Below are 23,560 nucleotides of genomic sequence, written 5' to 3'. Positions count from 1 at the left end.
TTTTTTTACAGGACCTCAGGTCCCAATTTTTTTCTATAAGAAAAAATTCACAGGACCTCAGGTCCCAATTTTTTTCTATTGGAAAAAATTCACAGGACCTCAGGTCCCAATTTTTTTCTATAGGAAAAAATTCACAGGACCTCAGGTCCCAATTTTTTTCTATAGGAAAAAATTCACAGGACCTCAGGTCCCAATTTTTTTCTATAGGAAAAAATTCACAGGACCTCAGGTCCCAATTTTTTTCTATAGGAAAAAATCCACCGAACCTCACAGGTCCTAATTTTTTTTGAGGAAAACATCCACAGGACCTCAGGTCCAAATTTTTTTCTAAAGGAAAAAATTTACAGGACCTCAGGTCCCAATTTTTTTCTATGGGAAAAAATTCGCAGGACCTCAGGTCCCAATTTTTTTCTATAGGAAAAAATTCACAGGACCTCAGGTCCCAATTTTTTTCTATAGGAAAAAATTCACAGGACCTCAGGTCCCAATTTTTTTCTATAGGAAAAAATTCACAGGACCTCAGGTCCCAATTTTTTTCTATAGGAAAAAATTCACAGGACCTCAGGTCCCAATTTTTTCTATAGGAAAAAATTCACAGGACCTCAGGTCCCAATTTTTTTCTATAGGAAAAAATTCACAGGACCTCAGGTCCCAATTTTTTTCTATAGGAAAAAATTCACAGGACCTCAGGTCCCAATTTTTTTCTATGGGAAAAAATTCGCAGGACCTCAGGTCCCAATTTTTTTCTATGGGAAAAAATTCGCAGGACCTCAGGTCCCAATTTTTTTCTATAGGAAAAAATTCGCAGGACCTCAGGTCCCAATTTTTTTCTATAGGAAAAAATTCGCAGGACCTCAGGTCCCAATTTTTTTCTATAGGAAAAAATTCACAGGACCTCAGGTCCCAATTTTTTTCTATAGGAAAAAATTCACAGGACCTCAGGTCCCAATTTTTTTCTATAGGAAAAAATCCACAGGAGCTCAGGTCCCAATTTTTTTCTATAGGAAAAAATCCACAGGACCTCAGGTCCCAATTTTGTTTCTATACGAAAAAATCAACAGGACCTCAGGTCCCAATTTTGTTTCTATAGGAAAAAATCCACAGGACATCAGGTAACGATTTTTTTTCTATAAAAAAAAATCCACAGGACATCAGGTCCGATTTTTTTCTATGGGAAAAAGATTCGCTGGACTTCATAACAAAACATTTTATGTTTAATGATGTGTTCTCAAAAATAAAATATATTTATTATTTCAAAATGATTAAAAATAAAACTAATTTATTATATTTCTCCCGCTCACATCTCCTCACTCTCTTCTTTTTCATCCGAATGACGTTCCATTGTCATTTCAAAATTGGACGGTACTGGGACGGTAAATTTGACAGTGGGATCATAGGAAAATGCCACGGGTATAACACCAACAACATCGTCATCATCAGCAACGATTTCATCATCCTCACTCTGGGATTGCACTGGTTCGATTATCTCCTCCACTTTGGGATGATCATCAAAATGCACTTGCGAATCGATTTTTCTGGGACCCAACTCACTTGGATGTGTGTTTTCTTCTTCGGTATATTCTTCCTCAATTTTCCCCTCATAGTCTCCATGGGAAGAGGATATTTCTATCGATTCCAAGTCAATATCTTCTTGTTTGGAACTCTCTTCTGGTACTTCCTCCACTCCATCATCAGAAGAGGTACGACAATAGTTGGGAGTTTTATCAAAATCCCAAACACTAGAAATATCATGGGTACTCGGTATGGGATGGACAATGGGTGGATTGGGTTTCTGTTTCGGACTTGCATATTTATCCATGGTCATTATAAATTTATCGGCAGATATTTGATCTGTATCGGCCAACAAAAGCTGTTCTTCTCTCTCTAGGGTCTTGGTAACATCTTCAAGTTCGGTTGGAGGCAATTCTCCCAGGGTTTTAATTTTGCAATAATCCTGGGATCCAATACTTCCACCATCCTGAGAGGCATCTGAAAAATATGATTCTCTCATTTGGCCACCACCCAAATCGAGGTAGGAGAATTTTTGTTCTGCTTCCATCATGTCCAATTCGGCGTTGTCACCCTTGGCAATAACTCTCTCAAAGACCTCATCTAAAATATCCTTGACATTTTCATCCACCATTCGTTCCGTTGAGGTACGCCATCGTCTGCCTGGGACAGAGTGCCGTATAAGTTTCCTCAAAATTGCCCTGGCTTCTTTTTGAGCTCCACTACACGAACAGTAAGCCGAACATTCACATTCCGAACAACATCCCTCCGAGGAACTTCGATGAAGATCCGTGTCAATCAAACGGTCAATGAAATTTGTTGCAACGGAAAAGGACACGTCATAGGATTCCAGTTGCTCATAGACCTGAGGCAAAAGGACCTCATTAATAATATACCGCACACAATTATCCCTCTCCAAGCGATGGAGAATATTCTCCACATCGGGTATGGCAATATCTCTCAAAGCATGTCTCAGCTGATGATAATTCATGGGAGTTTGAACATCCTCTATCGATCTCAGCCAGCCACAAATTTCCTTATCCAACTCTTTGGCCTGTGTCACCACATGATTTTCGGCTTGCTGTTCCGCAAAATCCCTAATATCTTCCTCCAATATGGATTGAATATATCTTTCCGACATTTCAAAATTTGTTTGGTTACACTCCTGATAAATTTTCTCATAGGTGTCGCGCATTACATTCTCCTTTTGTCGAAGGCCAGCCTCGGCGGCCTCACGATGCCAGCGTTCGCGTTTCGCAAGCATGGTATAGAAATGCAATTTCCTTTGCTCCTTAAGCCGACTCATTTCTTCCGAAAGGAAACGCATTAGCCAGCCAATTGTATTGCCTTCATAGGCTTGGATCAGGACCTCGAATTCTTCCTTGCCCATCTCACGTTGCAGGTGTTCGCGTAGCTGTCGTTCGTTTTGTTTTTCCTGGCGTACTTCTTGTAGATATTCTTGATATTCCTGTTCTTCGCGAAGCCTACGAACGTCGGAGCCCTCTGTGGAACTCTCCTCCATGGGATATTCATAGGCGGCAACTTCATCTGTAATTGTGACTCTAGTGCTGCGAGGTGATGGACTTTCTTGTGGACCTTCTTCCGTGGGTTTTTCTTTAGCTTTCAGACACAGGGGTGTGGTTTTGGGTCTATTACTAGTTTCACGTAGAACCTGAAATAAAAAGCAAAGTAAAGGAAACATTATCTCCTCGGACAAAGTCAAAGAAAACAATTCCGAGGGTCCAATTCCAACAGGTCCTAGTTTTTTCCACAGAAAAGAATTCTCGTGACCTCTGGTCCAAGTTTTTTCTATAGAAAAAAATTCTCGGGGACATCTGGTCCAAGTTTTTTCTATAGAAAAAAATTCTCGGTGACCTCTGGTCCAAGTTTTTTCTATAAAAAAAAAATTCGTTGGGAACTCTGGTCCAAGTTTTTTCTATAGAAAAAAATTCTCGGGGACCTCTGGTCCAAGTTTTTTCTATAGAAAAAAATTCTCGGGGACCTCTGGTCCAAGTTTTTTCTATAGAAAAAAATTCTCGGGGACCTCTGGTCCAAGTTTTTTCTATAGAAAAAAATTCTCGGGGACCTCTGGTCCAAGTTTTTTCTATAGAAAAAAATTCTCGGGGACCTCTGGTCCAAGTTTTTTCTATAGAAAAAAATTCTCGGGGACCTCTGGTCCAAGTTTTTTCTATAGAAAAAAATTCTCGGGGACCTCTGGTCCAAGTTTTTTCTATAGAAAAAAATTCTCGGGGACCTCTGGTCCAAGTTTTTTCTATAGAAAAAAAATTCTCTGGGACCTCTGGTCCAAGTTTTTTCTATAGAAACAAATTCTCGCGGACCTCAGGTCCACATTATTTTGCTATAGAAAAAAATTCTTGCGGACCACTGGTCCAATTTTTTTCAATAGAAAAAAATTCTCGGGACCTCAGGTCCAATTTTTTTCAATAGAAAAAAATTCTCGGGACCTCAGGTCCAATTTTTTTCAATAGAAAAAAATTCTCGGGACCTCAGGTCCAATTTTTTTTAATAGAAAAAAATTCTCGGGACCTCAGGTCCAAATTTTTTCAATAGAAAAAAATTCTCGGGACATTTGGTCCAAGTTTTTTCTATAGAAAAAAATTCTCGGGACCTTTGGTCCAAGTTTTTTTCTATAGAAAAAAATTCTCGGGACCTTTGGTCCAAGTTTTTTCTATAGAAAAAAATTCTCGGGACCTTTGGTCCAAGTTTTTTCTATAGAAACAAATTCTCGGGACCTTTGGTCCAAGTTTTTTCTATAGGAAAAAATTCTCGGAACCTTTGGTCCAAGTTTTTTCTATAGAAAAAAATTCTCGGGACCTCTGGTCCAAGTTTTTTCTATAGAAAAAAATTCTCGGGACCTCTGGTCCAAGTTTTTTCTATAGAAAAAAATTCTCGGGACCTCTGGTCCAAGTTTTTTCTATAGAAAAAAATTCTTGCGGACCTCTGGTCGAAGTTGTTTTTGCTATAAAATTTTTTTTCTCTATGTTTATTGTGCTCACCCTCAAACTTTCATAGAGTTTCTTTAGATTATTTTCCGAGCAGAAATTCTGTTCCACCTCTTGCACCAGCTCCTTGGGTTTGGACCAAGAACGTAATTTGGCAAAGGGACACTTCAAGTTGCGCGGATCCATTTTCACAGTTTTCCTTTCTAAATCATCCATACGCATATCGAAACCTTTGCGTGAAGCCACAAAGTGACGCCTACTCGGATCAATACCATGACGTATTTTAGGGGCATAAAACTCCGAGGTGGGATCACCAAATCCCTGGCTAATGTGTTCCTTACGCCAGTGTCGGGGCTGCTTTTTGTGCTGCATTTCAAGGCGACGCATGGCTCGATTAAATTCAGTTTCATTTTTCCTCAAAGCTGCCTGACGTTGTGCCTCAATTCGGGCACAACTTTGCTGTATCCTCAGATGAGAGGCACTGCGCATTTCCCTCTCTCGCTGATCAAACATGCGAATGAGAATTTCCAAGCGTAGCATTTGACATTCTTGTATATTCTCTTCACGTTCAATCCAATGCTCCCATTCGAATGCCTCGAGAATGTGATCATGGGGTGGTAACTTGATTTGCTCTTCTCTGGCTTGAGCCAGCTGTTGGCGAAAGTTCTCCTTTAGGGCCTTGGCAAAGGCCCAGCGTTTGCGTGCCCTTTCCAATACCTCAACTTCATAGAGACCCGGTGGTCCAGTGCCGGGGAGAATTGTGGGTAATTTAAATAATTCCAGGCTTTCCAACTCGTCTGGGTCATTGGAAACGGCTGGGAGGTAGGGTAAGGTTTGGGCGGATGATTCACTGAAAGGGAGAAAGAGAAAGAGGAGGGGAAAGGGAAAATTGGTTATTACTTTTTAAAGGTAATTAAAATTTATGACTTAAATGATGCTGCTCCCCACCTCCCCAAGCTATTTACATTTTACTATCTTTTGCTTTCTCTCTCCCCTCCCCTCTCTCTCTCTCTTTCTCTGTGGGGAATTTTGAGGACTTTTAATGGGTCTTTGTTTAGTTTTTATGATTTACAATCAGTTCATATTTTGTTTCCAGCATAACTTCCACTTGACTGAGTTTTACGCTTTGTTTGTTGACGTTTGCGTTGTGGCTGTATTGGTGAATGGTTGGATGCTGTCGTTTGGCTTCAAACCCAACTGACTGACTGTTGCTGCTGAACTTTGCCAGCCAAAGCCAACGTCAGCAGCATCACTGCTCCCTTTAGTCGGGGGGATCGATGGGAGCATCAGTCATTTTAAATTGTAAAGAATATTTGTATGCGTATATGAGCAGTACATACATATATATGAATGTGTGAGTGTATGTGTGTGTGTGTGTGAAATGTTGTTGTGTTTGTGTTTGCCGTCATCGTCCCTTTTTTTTCGTAGCTGGGTAATTATGGAGCTTCATTAAACATTATCTTTTAGTTTAATGGCCATTCGCCATTCACAAAGAGATTGAAGATAATGTCGAGCGATGCTGAAGGTTGGCTGATGGCGGTGGTGACTGGGACAACCAGCTGGAGATAGAGTTTGGCTGGCTGGCATTATTGCTGTTGTTGTAAATCATCACAAGTGAAACGTGTGTAGTTCGCTCGTTCGTTCGTTCGCTCGTTTCATTCGATTTTTTTTCCAGGCGGGGGTAACTATTGAATTCAATTAAAGAATTCTCAACGGATGAATGCTTTTGAAATACCAAAGAATGCCATTAAGCAGGGCAAAGAAAAGGTGGTGGTGGTGTCGAGGTGGTTGCATATTAAACGAAGACTGGGTAATAGGCATTCATATTAAAGACGAGTTTTTAATGTTTATCTAATAAGTTTGCTATTTGTCTTGGAAAACTCTGCGTAAATTTGTTGCGGAGCAGTTAAGCAAAAGGGGTTAGGATAATGGCAATTATGTTTGATGCTAATGGAAATTTCGTAGATGGGGTTTGGAAAATTTCCATCGCAGTCTAATTACAATTTGGGAAAAGTTTATGCTTGTAGACAATTTAAGAAAAATATCGAAGAAAGCTTGAACTTTACAATTTTTGATGGAAGCCATTTTTTTTTGGAAAATATTGGACCAGATGAAATAAATCCATGATATTCTAATTAATGAATTCTTCTGTAGAGATCTTAAAACCGGCCAACATTTCTTGTACCCCCAGCTTCAAGTGTACGGAGGGTATATGTATGTGGCCAAAATGTTTTTCATCGACCCTAGTTCTATTTGAACGACACCCATTTCAGGACATGTCTCTTAAAGGAAGATGATTAGCCTGGGTCTAGTCCTGTTCATATTCTTCCCAATAAAGGGTCACAATGCGGAGTTCAGGTCAGGTTTTCTGGTAGGCTCTCCAATAAGAGGCTCCATTTTGGTTTTCAATGAATTTTTTTTTAGGAAAATTATCAAATGTTTATTTTATAATAAAGTGGAAGGTATGCCGTTGAAAGTCAGTAACTATAACATCCAAATTCATAAAATTTGAACTAAATCTCAAAATGTCATCAATAGTTGGTGTAGGCTTTATTATACCCTCCACCATACTACGAAGGGTATATTAAATGTTTAATTTCGTTTGTAAAACCTGAAATACTCCTGTTAGACCCAAAAGCAAAATGTTTATATTCTTGAGCAGCGTAAAATTCCAAGTCAATTTGGCGATGTCCGTCTGTCTGCATATATGTGTATTTGGTCAGTAGGCAGGTTCAGGCCCCTATTGGAGGTGGTGCTTCCAAATATTTGGAATTTTGGTGTTTTAGCCAAATTTTTAAATATATATTTTTTTAATTTGGAATTTGAAACTCGCAACAGGAAAACGGTACCATCGAATTTTTTAAGCACCTTCTTGTCAAGGAGCTTTTGGCACGATAACTCTCAAACGGAAACAACAGGAAACCGGTACCATCGAATTTTTTAAGCACTTTCTTGCCAAGGAGCTTCTGGCACGATAACTCTTGAATGGAGTATTCGATTTGATTCAAACTTGGTACATTGTAATAGTTTTGTTAAATTTACATAGAGTTCGTAGATGGTCAATATTAGTCCACTCCTCCTCCCTCACAAAAGATCGAAATTTTCAAAGAAAATTATTTACTGCACAGAAAGAGAACGAATAAACCGATTTTGTTCCAACTTTGCATATCATAATATTTGAATCAGTGCTAGGTAAGGTGCGAAAATGGAAAATATCGGTCTACTCCATCAAATACCTCCTCCACAAAGGCCTAAAATTGTGAATAATTATAACTCTTATAAAATGTGATGCATTCGTCCGATTGTCTTCAAATTACACACATCAGAATATTTGTATTAACTCATGGTCTGGTATGAAGATGGGATATATCGGTCCTCTTCTTCTGGTACCTCCCCCACAAAGGGACATTTTTTTTATTCATGAAGCTCATAAAACACGAAATTACCATCCGATTCCATTTCGACCTGACACATCTCAATATTTCTATCAGCACAAGATCTGTTATAAAAATGGTAGAGATCGGACCATTTCTTCTGGTACCTCCCCCCGCAAAAGGATCAAAGTTCTGAATGACCAAAACGATCATAAAATCCGAAATAAGCATCCGGTTCTCTCCATATATCACACATCCCATTATTTTCACTAACTCAGGTTCTGGTGTGAAGATGGAATATATCGGTCCACTACTTCTGGCACCTCCCGCACAAAGGGTCAAAATTTTGATTAACTATGAAGCTCATAAAATGCTAATTTAACATCCGATTCCATTCGGACATCTCAATATTTCCATAAACATAATATTTGTTATAAAGATGGTACAGATCGGACCATTTCTTCTAGCACCTCCCCCACATAGGGTTCCAAATTTTGGAAAAAAGAAACTCTCAAAGAAAGTCAAGTAAGCATCCAACTCTCTTCAACTTTCACACATACAAACATTTTACAGGGTGAGATAAAAAAATGCAACAAAGTCAAAGTCCATAATTTTTACCCTCTTCTTAAATTTTATCGAATAAAAGCAAAAAATGTCGGAAACAGCATCGAATTTTAGAATAAATTCAGATTTGTTCGAATTGGTCACCTTTGGCGCGAATTATGGCCTTCAAGTGACCAATGAAACCGTCACAAGCTGCTCGAATGTAGCTCTGCGGTATTTTGGCCCATTCCCGGCAAAGCGCTTGCTTGAGGTGATCGACACTTTGGTATTTTTTAGTGTCAACTTTACTTTCCAAAATACTCCAGACACAATAGTTCAACGGATTGGTATCCGTCGATTTTGGTGGCCATTGTGAGCTGGAAATGAAGCGAGGAACCTCATTTTAAGACCATTCTTGGGTGGCGAGTGCTTAGTACGATGGTGCTGAGTCCTATTTGAATATCCAAGGTCTGCGGCCAAAATGTTTACGTGCCCAAGGCTTTAATACACCCTTCAGAATATTTTCGTGATAATATTCGACATTTATTCTGATAAAAATGGCTCCCCACACCATCACCATGGCCGGCGCTTGAGTTCTGGTGGCCAACCGAAGGTGCACATTTTCAGCTGACCTCTTTGGCAAGTAAACACGATCATTTTGTTTGTTTACAAACGGAGAAAACAAAAATTCGGCAGTTCACCACTTTCGGCCAAGCGAAGCAACTCTTTAGCTCTTTTGAGCCTATTTTCTTTCTGTTGCGATGTCAGTTCTTGCACTTTGGAATTTCAATGGCTTTACTCCGAGCTCATTTTTCAATACTTGCCGAATGGAATATTGCGATATGTCTCGCCGAGCTGAGTCGATCCAGCTACGTATGTCTGCCCGTCCTGCTATGTATGGACAGACGTTCATGTTAATTTGTAATCACTCTACAGGTCGCAATTATAGGCCGATCCTCAGGAACATTAGCATAGAGGTGGGGCTAGGGTCAGAATAGAAGCCCATTGCTTTTGGAGGTTATCGCATAATATTTAGGGATTGAAATGGACCAAAAACAGAAAAATTCAGTGATTTTGCTTTTGCTGTACAGGTCGCAATAATAGACCAATCGACACGGAATTTAACATGGGGCTACCTTATTGTTTGGTTATCGGACAATATTTAGCGGGTAAAGTAGACTACATATTTTATGTAAAAAAACGAAAATTTCCACTAAACCGCGAATATTTTTAATCCTGGCAGAATCACAAATGCACGAAAATGTGAGTTCTGACCGTTACATTGATGCTCATATCCAAGATATCCGATATATAGCAAAATATATACAATCTCATATATCAATGAAGTGAATGTTAGTTAGACCGCTTATAACTCAAGAACGGCTAGATGGATTTGGACAATTCCCACAAATTCGAAATGCCCTCTTGCCAGAAAAGGATAAAATCGAAGAAAATCGCGTGAAAATATGCCAATAAAAAACTGAATATATTTTTTATTTTTTATTTTTATTTTTATACCCTCCACCATACTATGGAGGGTATATTCGTTATTTTGATGATTTGAGCTACATTATAAACAGATTTTTCTTCAAGTTTCGCATTTAAATATTGTAATAACTTATGACAGAAGTTGCCTGTGCAGGTCCACGTCGTCGTATAAGCATTTGGCACTTTTAAGTTTTTTACAGAATTTTTAACGGATTTTTTTCGGAAATTGCCAAATTTGTACCAAATGGTGGAGGGTATTTAAAGTTCGGCCCGGCCGAAATTACAGCTTTTTTACTTGTTTGTCATAATTTTTATCGCATGAGATTTTTTCATATTCGACTTACGATATTGAATTATGTGTTTGGTAATATTTTTCACCTTACTACGCTATGTTTTGGGAGTGGTATATTCAAGTCGCAATTATTGTCCGATTCTCAAGAAATTTTGCATGGAGATATAATTAGGGTCAGAATTAAAGCCTAAATTATTTTGTATACCTTTCAACTCGACATAGAGGGTAAACATAAGGAAAATATCCTCGGTAAAAAATCAGAGGTAAGATTTCTGCAGGACAGTATGACATTACTTCAAATAATCCACTAAAATGTGTTTGGATCTAAGGAGGTTTTCCCAACTCATTATAGTGTTGTTGGAAATCACATGGTAGACCCCGCACTACTTACTTGTTTTAACAAAAAATCAAATTGGCATCTCTAATCCACCGTTCTATCAATTGTAAATCTATCTATATGCCTGTCAATATTGTTGATTTTTTAAAAGTTCTGTTTCTCCGGCTTTTGTTCGATTATACTCTCCATTAAAATTATTAAATATTTTTTTTCTATATATCTCAATTGCTCAAATTTTTTATTGGTTTTAAATTATATTTGTGTTCTATTCAAATCTAGCCAATCTTTGCTTTTTGCTTTCCCAAAATAAATATGCTTCCGAATATTAACTTGAAAAACTTTATAATCCCTTTAGAACTGAACAAAACATTTTTTAAACTCATCTTCGCTTAACTCATCCTCCATCCCATTACTTTTTTCAAAATCTCGAAGACAGTAAAACGAAAATAAATAACAAATAATGAAAGAGCTTCGGGCATACCAGTCAGTCATCATCATCATTTTATCTGCCATCAGCAGCCATAGGAAAATAAATAAAATAGCAGAAATAACAACAACAGAAGATACAAAAGTGTCTTCATATTTGTTAAAAACATTAGCTGATTTTCTATCATAAATCATTGTTACAACCAACCCCTGAAGGAATGAGGGGGAGGAGGGAAGATAAGAGGGGAAATTGCAGACCAACCTTTGTTCCGTTTCTTCGGTTATCATCTGGAATTGTTATCTACATTTAAGGATATTTATGCGTTTGAAGATATTAAAGATGTGCCGTTGAAATTATTTAATGGCAGTAGAATTTAACCCACGAATATCCAAATTTTATCCTTGAAGATCCGGACAAAAAAGCATTATAACAAATTTTGGCTTTTCATAATGAACTATAAAATTCAGCAGTCGATGATGCCAAAATCCTTTTTTATACCCTCCACCATACATAGTATGGAGGGTATATTAAGTTGGTCATTCCGTTGGTAACTCATCGAAATAATCATTTTAGACCCAACAAAGTATATATATTCTTGATCAGCGTAAAATTCTAGACGATTTAGCCATGTCCGTCCGTCTGTCCGTCTGTTGTAATCACGCTACAGTCTAAACGACTTAAGATAGGAAGCTAAAATTTTGCACAGATCCCTCTTTTGTCTGCAGGCAGGTTAAGTCCGAAGATGGGCTATATCGGTCCACGATATCGTATATAACGGTACCCCCCGATATTCGGTATTTTTATGATTTTAGCCACATTTTTCAACGGAATTGTCTGATAATCTACACAAGGAGTTCCTCGTGGGTACTTTATCCCTTGAAAGAGAATTTTCTATATAGATCCACGATATCGTATAACCCCCCCGATATTCGGCATTTTTATGATTTTAGCCACATTTTTCAACGGAATTGTCTGATAATCTACACAAGGAGTTCCTCGTGGGTACTTTATCCCTTGAAAGAGAATTTTCTATATAGATCCACGATATCGTATAACCCCCCCGATATTCGGCATTTTGATGATTTTTGCCATATTTTTCAACGGAATTGTCTGAAAATCCACACAAGGAATACCTTGTGGGTATTTTATACCTCGGAAGAGAATTGTCTATATAGGTCCACGATATCGTATAACCCCATTATAACGGTACCCCCCGATATTCGGTATTTTGATGATTTTTGCCATATTTTTCAACGGAATTGTCTGAAAATCCACACAAGGAATACCTTGTGGGTACTTTATACCTCGGAAGAGAATTGTCTATATAGGTCCACGATATCGTATAGCCCTCATATAACGGTACCTCTGATATTCGGTATATTGATGATTTCAGCCACATTTTTCAACTGAATTGTCTGAAATTCCACACGAGGAGTTCATTGTGAGTACTTTATCGCTTGGAAGAAAATTATCTATATAGGTCCACGATATCGTTAGCCCCCCATAAAACGGTACCCCCGATATTCGGTATTTTGATGATTTTAGTTAAATTTTTCAACGGAATTGTCTTAAATTTTATACAAGAGGTTCTTTGTGAGCAATTTACCCCCTGACAGAGAATTCTCTATATAGGTTAACGATATCGCATATCCCCCATATAACGGTATCCCCCATATTCGGTATTTTAATGATTTTAGCCATGTTTTCCTATGGTATTGTCTGAAAATCCACACAAGGAGTTCTTGGTGAGCACTTTAACCCCTGAAAGGTAATTGTCTATATAGGTTCCCATATATTGGCACCTTCCGATATTTTAAAAATTTTAACTGAATTTTTAATGGATTTTATTTTTTGAAAATTTTCTAATTCGTTCCAAATGGTGGAGGGTATTCAAAGTTCGGCCCGGCCGAACCTACTGCTTTTTTACTTGTTAAATTTTAAGAAAGTTTGTATCCCCCAAACGATATTGGCATTTTTAATGAATGGATAATGCTGGGGTGAGTTTCAGTCACTGATATTTATGACTCAATTGTTTAAAAATTGGTTTCTAAATTTTGTTTAGGGTCCATTTATTATTTTTTAAACCAACCTATTAAAGTAATAAATTTAAAGTCCTATTTTTTACAGTAAATATGTTTTAAATGCGTTTCAATGTATTTTTATTGACTTCAAAGAAATAACGCCCAAATAAACCCCCAAGTGAGCACTAAGGGTTAATCTCTTCTTCTGCTTAATTTCCACTCCCAAAAAAAACCCCATGCATATTATGAACTCACCGATACAACGACTGTGTGCCACGTGTCCTGCGGCTGGGTGAACGAGCTTTTGTTTGCATTTTCCTCAAATCGCATCGTTGATGACTTTTCTTCATTTCCTTCGTTTTCATCATTGAAAGGCTGATGATATTGACCTTTGGCTTTGGTTCAAAGTAACTCATGCCAGGTGCTTTGATTTCACATTGACTGGGCGATATTGAGAGTAGTTTGTCGAGTTTCTGCTGGCCACGCGTTGCTCCTAGATAGTGTCAGAGATGAGAAAAAAGAAATAAAAAATTACTTTAAGTTCAACTGGGTCGAATATTTTTAAATACTTGTCTTATGGCCAAATGGAATACACTCCAAGCCACTAAAATTTGGAAGCACCGTTTTATGGGGGTTGTTGGATTTTGTAATAGGATTTTTAAGGATAATTTTAAATTAACCTTAGAAGCTGAAACATCAAATTACATCGTAGCAATACCTCCAAAATCTCAAAAATACGGCGGTATAATTTTTTTGGGGACATTTATTATATTTGGAGAGGAGGTTATGTATCCACAGAGATTCCGAAGTGCCATTTTGAAGCTGGGTTGTTTGAAAATTGACAGTGAATCCCTAAAAATATCGATAATCAGGAGGAGTGGTCCTTCAATGAGAATTTTTTTTCTAGCAGTAAATCCACCAAATTGTGGCTAATTTCGGGAAAATTGGGACGGGAATCTCCGAAAGACCCGAAAATCAGGAGGTAGCATTATATGAAAGTCCTTTTGATAGTATTTCATCTGTAAAATTCCTTTTAGAGGCCTTCATCTTTTGATAGGCTTCTATCTTTGACGAACTTTTAAATTGCTTTCCTTTATGGAGGACCTTCTGAGATTCTTCTGTATGAAGACCCTTTAAAAGTGTTTTTATTCCCTCCACCATAATATGGAGGGTACATTAAGATTGTCATTCCTTTAGACCCTACATAGTATATATATTCTTGATCAGCATAAAATTCTATGTCGAAATAGCGATGTCCGTCCGTCTATCTGTCCGTCTGTGGAAATCACTCTAGCTTCCGAACAAAATAAAGTAGATTGATAACATTTTACAAATGTATATTATGTCTGCAGGACTTTTGGTATTTTGGTATAAAATGGGCCATGTAGGTCCAAGTTTTGGTATAGTCCCCATATAAGAGTACTTCCATATTTGCGGTATTTTGATGATTTTAGCGACATTATTCACCGGAATTGTTTCAAATTTGGTATTTGAAGTTCGTAATGGATACTACAACCTATGACGGAAAATTGTCTGTGCAGGTCCAGGTCTCCATATAGCTCCAATATAACGGTACCTCACGAAATTTGGTACTTTGTTGATTTTAGCGACATTACTCACCGGAATTGTTTCAAATTTGGTATTTAAAGTTCGTAATGGATACTACAGACTATGACAGGAGATTGTCCGTGCCGGTCCTCGTCTTCTTATAGCCTCCATATAACGGTACCTCCCGATATTCGGTATTTTGATGATTTTATCGACATTATTCACCGGAAATGTTTCAAATATGGTAGTTGAAGTTCGTAACGGAGACTACAGCCTAAGACAGGAAATTGTCTGTGCAGGTCCATATTTTGGTATAGCCCCCATATAAGAGTACCTCCCTATATTGATGATTTAATTTTTTTCAACGATTTATTTTCAAGTTTCGCATTTGAATATTGTAATGGCTTATGGCGTATTGATCCTAATATGACGGCTACATTTTATTTATTTTAATGGTGGAGGGTATCCAAATGGTGGAGGGTATTCAAAGTTCGGCCTGGCCGAACTTACAGCTATTTTACTTGTTTCTTTAAAGGACCTCTTAGAGTTATTCTATCCATTGCAGACGTTTTGTAAAAGTCTTCTGTCTGTAAAATAGAAGATCTTTGCATTTATTTAAACTCAGAAGGTCCGTTTAGTCTTTGAGACTTTAATTTGGGTCAGGCTTATCAGAGCTTTTGCCATTGAAGTTTTCTTTTTATATGGAATGATAGCTGATAGTATTCTCCCTATGAAAGCCCTTCTCTTTAGATGATTTTTTGAGAGGCTTCTATCTTCTGAGATTAGTTTGTAAGTAGAAGGCCCTTGGAAGGTCTTTTGTCTTTAAAGGACCTCTTCCATCTGTATAATTCCTTTTGGGAGCCTTCACTGGTAATGATATTTGAATTGCACGTAGAAAGTCTTTCTCTCCTCTAAGATATTCTATCCATTGTAGGCATTTTATAAGATAATAATTTATAAATAACCTTTTCAAGGTGTTCTTTGAGAAGATATTTAAAAAACCTTCTATTGGTAGATTATATTCTCAAGAAATTTTAATTGTAGAAGGGTTTCAAAGGTCCTTTAATTGAAGATTCTTGTTTATATAAAAGTCCCTTGGAAGATATTCTATCTGTAAGGGGCGTTTTGAAAAATACCCTATTGGGCTTTTCTTTTCTGAAGATCTGTTGATAGTCTTATACCTGTTGATGTTTCAAAGGCCTTCTATTTACTAAAGTCGTTATGAGAATCGTCCTGTGAAGGTCATCTAAATGTAGGAAACCATAAAAATGTTTTTTTTTAAGATGATGTCACCTTGGAAGGTAGCTTGCTAATCTTCTTTGTATAGAAGAACCTTTGAAGAACTACAGCCTATTGACGACTTTGGAATGTCTTTTATCTTTAAAAGAATTTTGATTTGTATTCTGTCTGTAGAAGATCCGTTGAATGCCTTCTAAATATGTGACAGATTCTTCTATTTTAGATGATATTGTAAGGACTTATTTATTTTGAAAAACTTCTGAAAGTCTTCAATATGTAGGAACTCCTTTTGAAGATTTACCATCTTTTCCTTCCTTAAGAAAATATTGTTAAAAATCCACGCTTAAAAGGTCCTTGGAAAAATATGTTTAAAATTCCACGCTTAGAAGGTCCTTGAAAAAATATTTTGAAAGATCCACGCTTAGAATGTCCTTGGAAAAATATTTTTGAAAAGTTTACGTTTATAGCTTAGAAGGTCCTTGGAAAAATTTTTTGAAAAAAACCAAGCTTAGAAGGTCCTTAATTTTTTTTTTAAATCCACGCTTAAAAAGTCTTTGAAAAATATATTTTTAGATATCCACGCTTAGAATGTCCTTGGAAAATATTTTTTAAAAATCCACGTCTAGAAGGTCCTTGGAAAAATATTTTTAAAAATTCACGCTTAGAAGGTCCTTGGAAAAATATTTTTAAAAATTCACGCTTAGAAGGTCCTTGGAAAAACTTTTTATTTAAAAATCCACGCTTAGAGGGTCCCTGGAAAAATATTTTGAAATATCCACGCTTAGAAGGTCCTTGGAAAATATTTTGAAAAATCCAAGCTTAAAAGGTTCTTGGAAAAATATTTTGAAAGATCCACGCTTAGAAGGTCCTTAAAAATATTTTTAAAAATCAACGCCTAGAAGGTCCTTGAAAAAAATATTTTTAAAAATCCACGCTTAGAAGGTCCTTGAAAAAATATTGTTGATAATATCCACTTTTTTAGCTTAGAAGGTCTTTGAAAAAATATTATTAAAAAAAATCCACGTTATTAGCTTAAAAGGTCCTTGAAAAATATTGTTAAAAAGCTTAGAAGGTCCTTGAAAAAATATTGGTAGAAATGCAACTTTATAACTTACGAGATTCTTGAAAAATCTTGGTTAAAACTCCACATTAATGGCTTATAATAGTGTTAAAAATCCGAGGGTATAGTTCAAAAGGCCCTTTAAACACATTATTTATAAACCACCGTTTTTTGCTTACAAGGTCCTTGAAAAAATATTGTAAAAAATCTATGTTTCTTTCTTCGGAAGATTTTTCGAAGGTCTCCTACGTGAATCTATTTTCAAAATCTTCAATATTAGGCAGAATTCTTTAAAAAACATTCAATGGCCACCTTTTCATAGAATACCTCTTCTTGGCTTTCCGTCTATAGCAATTTGAATTTTTTTAAAATCTCTTACCTCCAGACAATCTCCTGGTTTTGGCCTTTCCATTACTTCCCTGACTATGTAGGCTACCACCATCATCGTCATGATTCTTATCATTCATCCATCTCCCTGGAGTATCTTGACCGTTTCCATTGCCATCCTCATCAACATAAGGTAAATTGGTATTTGAAGTTGAGACAAACATATTTTCATAGTTGATTACGATTTTATTTTTCAAATTCTTGTTCTGCTGGTCATTTGTTGTTGTCGTTATTGTTGCTGGTGGTATGGGTTTCCTGTTATTGCCATTTGGCATTCTCGTCATTCCATAATGGCTATCAGTCGAATAGTTTGACCCTTTGGCCGGCTTTACTGGGATTTCCTTAATTGGCATTTTTACCATTGACAAAATTGGCTAAATATTGGCTATAGGCTTGGGGTTTTCTATTGGGGTGAGTTTCAAGACTTTTCCGTTTCCTTTTTATTTCGCTGAAGGGTTGAGGGTGCAGGAGATTGGTTTCCGTTTACTGCTTTCTTAGTTTAGTTTCTTATGACCTTAATTTGGTTCTTCTTTTTTGCCGATAAACTTTGCCAAATTAAAAGCTTAAATGTCCTTCTCCCCCCGTTGATCTAAATCCAATGCAAAATGTCCGTGGAGAGTTGGGCGGGGGAGAAAAAATACAAACACACACACATGCACGTATTAAATATTTAAACTTCAATTTGCTGTAATGACATTTTTACCATTTCGTTTTTCGCCTATCATTCGGTATCAGTTATTTTTGTTTTTTTTTATTTTGTTTACTTTTCTTTATGCCACTGTTGCCATATCTCCTCCAATTTGACCTTTATAAATTTAAATATTTATTTTTCTTGCATTTTCAGGTTTGGTGGTAATGTCCGCTCAATACGAGGCCGTCTATAAGTCCATTTTAATTAGCCGCATACCAGCTATGTGGGCTGCCAAATCCTATCCAAGTTTAAAGCCTCTGGGTGCCTATATCACAGATTTTCTGCGACGTTTGGCATTTTTGCAGGTAAGTGAAAAGTGGAAAGCCAATTTCCCCAGGTTACTTGGCAACATTTGTTGTTTATTTAGGTGGGGTGATGGGTGGCAGTTCCGCCCGCCTGTGATAGGTTCATTAGTGTAATTCTACGGAAATGCCATGTTCCCTATGTAAATGTGTCTGTATAAGAGATGGGAAGGAAGAGAGCTTGGCATGTAATTTGTATTAAATGTAAACATGCTGTTAATTAATATTGAATGACTTGTTTTTCCCTCTAGAGATTTATCACCAGTGGCAGTGATATTCCCCGGCAGGAAACAGACATGGAAAAGATAATCTGCAGTGACATTAATTATGGGTAAATTAAATGAAAATAAGAGCAAAAGGCCCTTGAAATTTTTTTTTCACAAATCCACGTTTATAGCTTAGAAGGTGCTTAAAAAAATATTGTTAAAAATACACATTTATAGCAAAGAAGGTCCTTAAAAAATATTTAAATCCACATTTAGAGTCTCAAAAGCCCTTGAAAAAAAATTGACAAAAATTTTATTTATTTTAATTTTAGTCTAGAATGTCCTTGAAAAAATACTGTTAAAAAATCCACGTTTATACCTTAGGAGGTCCTTGAAAAATATTGCTAAAAAAATCCACGTTTATACCTTAGAAGCTCCATGAAAAATATTCCTTAAAAATCCACGTTTATAGAGGTCCTTGAAAAATATCCTTTAAAAATCCAAGTTTATAGCTTGCATGGTCCTTAAAAAATTCTTTAAAAATCCGAGTTTAGATAGGTCCTTGAAAAATATTATTTAAAAATCTACGTTTATTTAGGTCCTTGAAAAAATATTCCTTAAAAATCCACGTTTATATAGGTCCTTGAAAAAATATCCTTTAAAAATCCAAGTTTATAGCTTGCATGGTCCTTAAAAAATTCTTTAAAAATCCGCGTTTAGATAGGTCCTTGAAAAATATTATTTAAAAATCCACGTTTATTTAGGTCCTTGAAAAAATATTCCTTAAAAATCCACGTTCATTGCTTGGATGGTCCTTGAAAAAATATCCTTTAAAAATCCGCGTTTATAAAATATTATTTAAAAATCCAAGTTTATAATTTTTAAGGTCCTTGAAAAAATATTATTTTAAAATCCACGTTTGTAGCTTAGAAGGTCCTTGAAAAAATATTATTTAAAAATCCACGTTTGTAGCTTAGAAGGTCCTTGAAAAAATATTATTTAAAAATCCACGTTTGTAGCTTAGAAGGTCCTTGAAAAAATATTATTTAAAAATCCGCGTTTAGAAAATATTATTTAAAAATCCAAGTTTATAATTTTTAAGGTCCTTGAAAAAATATTATTTAAAAATCCACGATTGTAGCTTAGCAGGTCCTTGAAAAAATATTCTTTAAAAATCCACGTTTGTAGCTTAGAAGGTCCTTGAAAAAATATTCTTTAAAAATCCACGTTTATAGCTTAGAAGGTCCTTAAAAAAATATTTTTTAAAAATCCACGTTTATAGCTTAGAAGATCCTTGAAAAATATTCTTTAAAAATCCACGTTTATAGCTTAGATGGTTCTTGAAAAAATTTTATTATAAAATCCACATTTATGGCTTAGAAGGTCCTTGAACAAATTTTATTATAAAATCCACGTTTATAGCTTGGATTGTCCTTGAAAAATATTCTTTAAAAATCCACGTTTATAGCTTAGATGGTCCTTGGAAAAATTTTATTATAAAATCCACGTTTATGGCTTAGAGGGTCCTTGAAAAAAAAATTATTATAAAATACACGTTTATGGCTTAGAAAGTCCTTGAAAAAAAATTATTGTAAAATTCACGTTTATGGCTTAGTAGGTCCTTGAAAAAGTTTTATTATAAAATCCACGTTTATGGCTTAGTAGGTCCTTGAAAAAATTTTATTAAAAATTCCAAGTTTATACCTTAGAAGTTTCTTGAAAAAATATTGTTAAAAAATACACGTTTATAGATTTAGAAGTCCTTGAACAAACTTTTATCAAAAAATTCCACGTTGATAGCTTAGAAGATCCTCGAAAAAAATATTTAAAAATCCGAGTAAGAAGGTCATAAGGTCCTTGAAAAAAAAAATTAAAAAATCAACATTTGTAGGTCATAAGGTCCTTGAAAAAATTGTATTAAAAATCAATCCCTGTAGGTCATAAAGTCCTTGAAAAAGTTGTATTAAAAATCCATGCCTGTAGGTCATAAGGTATTTGAAAAAAACTTTATTAAAAATCCACATTTGTAGGGCCTAAGGTCATTGAAAAATTTTTATTAAAAAATTCACGTTTGTAGGTCATAAGGTCCTTGAAAAAATTTCATTAAAAATCCACGGTTGAAAGTCATAAGGTCCTTGAAAATATGTATTGAAAAATCACGTTTATAGCTGAAAAGATCCTTGAAAAAATAATGTTAAAAAAATCATCTTTATAGCTTAAAAGGGAAAATACACGTTTTTAGGTCATAAGGTCCTTGAAAAAATTTTGTTAAAAAATCGACATCTGTTGATCATAAGATCCTTGAACAATTTTTATTAAAAGAACTACGAAGGTCCTTAAAAAATTTTTATTAAAAAAAAATCACGTTTGTAGATCGGAAGGATCTTTAGAACATATTGTTAAAATATAGCTTGGATGGTCCTTGAAAAATATTGTTAAAAATCCAGGAGGTCCTTGGTAAAATATTTTTTAAAAAATATTATTTACAAAACGACGTTTATAGCTTAGAAGGTCCTATGAAAAGTTATAAAAATATTTTTTTTGTAACTTTATAAAAATATTAAAAATTCGTGTGTCTTTTTCTCCTTTCAGAAATGGTACGACGAGGGACCACCCTCAACATTCTGGCTATCCGGCTTCTTCTTTACGCAGGCTTTCCTGACGGGAGCCCAGCAGAATTTCGCCCGAAAATATGTGATACCAATTGATTTACTAGTGTTCGACTATGAAGTTTTACGCATCGAAGAAGACCAGGCTGGCGAAATGACAGCTCCTGCAGATGGGGTTTATGTTTATGGTATATTCTTGGAGGGAGCTCGCTGGGATCGTGTTGAAAATTATTTAGCTGAATCCCATCCAAGGGAGTTATTCGATCGCATGCCACTGATATGGATGAAGCCGGTGAAAAAATCGGATTTAAAGGAACGTCATGTTTATGTTTGTCCTTTGTATAAGACGGCGGAGCGTAGGGGTGTACTCTCCACAACGGGTCATAGTACCAATTTTGTGGTGGCCATGCTACTGGAATGTAATCCCAAAACAGAGACCTCACATTGGATAATACGGGGTACGGCTCTGCTGTGTCAATTGAGTTATTAGGATGATGATCCAGGAATATCGACTGAACTTGATGAGCTATGTTATGAATCCTGAAAATATACGATATTGCCTTTTGTATATTTTATAAATACTAAATATATTTAGATTAAAAAAATGTATTGTAATTGATTTTTTATAACATTACGTGACAGTGAGGGCCCTGGTACTGAGAATCGTAAAATGTTCCCTCTCAGTTTCGGATGTCGTATTACTCTAAAACATGTATTGAGTTCGTACATTTTCTAAAAAAAAGATACAGAGGCAATTTTTCCTATGGGTTCGTAAAGTTTCAGAAGATGCTTGATAAAATCCACGTTTATAGGTGTGAAGGTCCTTGAAAAAATATTTTGATAAAATCCACGTTTATAGGTGTGAAGGTCCTTGAAAAAATATTTTGATAAAATGCACGTTTATAGGTGTGAAGGTCCTTGAAAAAATATTTTGATAAAATCCACGTTTATAGGTGTGAAGGTCCTTGAAAAAATATTTTGATAAAATCCACGTTTATAGGTGTGAAGGTCCTTGAAAAAATATTTTGATAAATTCCACGTTTATAGGTGAGAAGGTCCTTAAAAAATATTTTGATAAAATCCACGTTTATAGGCGTGAAGGTCCTTAAAAAAATATTTTGATAAATCCACGTTTATAGGTGTGAAGGTCCTTGAAAAAATATTTTGATAAAATCCACGTTTATAGGTGAGAAGGTCCTTGAAAATATATTGTGATAAAATCCAATTTATATGTAAGAAGGTCCTTCAAAAATATTGTGATTAAGTCAGAAAATTGAGATCGAGTTTCTTCCCCTATGGGAAAAAAAGGACCTCAGAGAACTGAGGTCGAGTTTTTTCTCTTGTGGGTTAAAGGGACCTCAGCGAACTGAGGTCGAGTTTCCCCCCCCCCATGGGGAAAAGAGGACCTCAGCGAACTGAGGTCGAGTTTTTTCCCCCCTATGGGGAAAAGAGGACCTCAGCGAACTGAGGTCGAGTTTTTTCCCCCCCTATGGGGAAAAGAGGACCTCAGCGAACTGAGGTCGAGTTTTTTCCCCCCCTATGGGGAAAAGAGGACCTCAGCGAACTGAGGTCGAGTTTTTTCCCCCCCTATGGGGAAAAGAGGACCTCAGCGAACTGAGGTCGAGTTTTTTCCCCCCCTATGGGGAAAAGAGGACCTCAGCGAACTGAGGTCGAGTTTTTCCCCCCCTATGGGGAAAAGAGGACCTCAGCGAACTGAGGTCGAGTTTTTTCCCCCCTATGGGGAAAAGAGGACCTCAGCGAACTGAGGTCGAGTTTTTTCCCCCCATGAGGAAAAGAGGAACTCAGCGAACTGAGGTCGAGTTTTTTTTCCCCCTATGGGGAAAAGAGGACCTCAGCGAACTGAGGTCGAGTTTTTTCCCCCCATGAGGAAAAGAGGACCTCAGAGAACTGAGGTCGAGTTTTTTCACCCCTATGGGAAAAAGAGGACCTCAGAGAACTGAGGTCGAGTTTTTTCACCCCTATGGGGAAAAGCGGACCTCAGAGAACTGAGGTCGAGTTTTTTCCCCATATGGAGAAAACAGGACCTCAGAGAACTGAGGTCGAGTTTTTTCCCCCCTATGGGAAAAAGAGGACCTCAGAGAACTGAGGTCGAGTTTTTTCCCTTATGGGAAAAAGAGGACCTCAGAGAACTGAGGTCGAGTTTTTTCCGCAATGGAGAGAAAACAACCTCTGAAAACTGAGGTCGAGTTTTTTCCCCTATGGGAAAAAGGGACCTCAGAGAAAGGACCTCCAGTTCCTCCCCTCCACTGTCATAAATTTATGTCTCCCATTTCCATGCCACGCCATTAAAAATCTATTTTATGTCGGCTTAGCTAAAACAACAAACCTGATTGACCACAAATTATTCAGCATTTTTCGATTCATAAACGAGATTACCTCCCCCTTTGGAATGATTTCCCTCTGCACAAATGGAAAACTACAATAACAACAACACGAAAAAAATTAATAAGATTATCTTCGGCGAAAAGCAAACTCCAGTCGCCACTTAAATAAAGACATATGGCTAGAAATGAAATTGGGATCAGCCTATTTTTTCCTCCATT

General features: G+C 36.4%; 2 protein-coding genes across 2 annotated transcripts in view; one reads left to right on the top strand and one right to left on the bottom strand.

Moving 5' to 3' along the window:
* LOC101897091 (dynein axonemal heavy chain 7) overlaps nucleotides 1–21,605 on the top strand; it is a 102,226-nt gene extending 80,621 nt beyond the window's left edge. The window contains exons 27-28 of the mRNA XM_059123932.1: nucleotides 18,033–18,184; nucleotides 20,980–21,605. Of these exons, the coding sequence (XP_058979915.1) occupies nucleotides 18,033–18,184; nucleotides 20,980–21,486 (659 nt within the window). The 3' untranslated portion in view covers nucleotides 21,487–21,605. The remainder of the gene's footprint in view (nucleotides 1–18,032; nucleotides 18,185–20,979) is intronic.
* LOC109611953 (cilia- and flagella-associated protein 91) lies at nucleotides 1,235–17,914 on the bottom strand. Its single transcript, XM_020035434.2, has 4 exons — nucleotides 17,181–17,914; nucleotides 13,210–13,447; nucleotides 4,527–5,322; nucleotides 1,235–3,181 (listed from the first exon to the last, which is right to left on the bottom strand). Exons 1-4 carry the CDS (start codon nucleotides 17,548–17,550, stop codon nucleotides 1,298–1,300), a joined length of 3,288 nt encoding a protein of 1,095 aa, XP_019890993.1. The 5' UTR covers nucleotides 17,551–17,914; the 3' UTR covers nucleotides 1,235–1,297.
* Nucleotides 21,606–23,560: the final 1,955 nt, after the last annotated feature.

Source organism: Musca domestica, unplaced genomic scaffold (assembly GCF_030504385.1).
Source record: "Musca domestica strain aabys unplaced genomic scaffold, Musca_domestica.polishedcontigs.V.1.1 26, whole genome shotgun sequence".
Classification (NCBI taxonomy): Eukaryota; Metazoa; Arthropoda; class Insecta; order Diptera; family Muscidae; genus Musca; species Musca domestica.
Note: the sequence above shows the minus strand (reverse complement) of the source record. Positions and strands in the feature narration are given on the sequence as shown.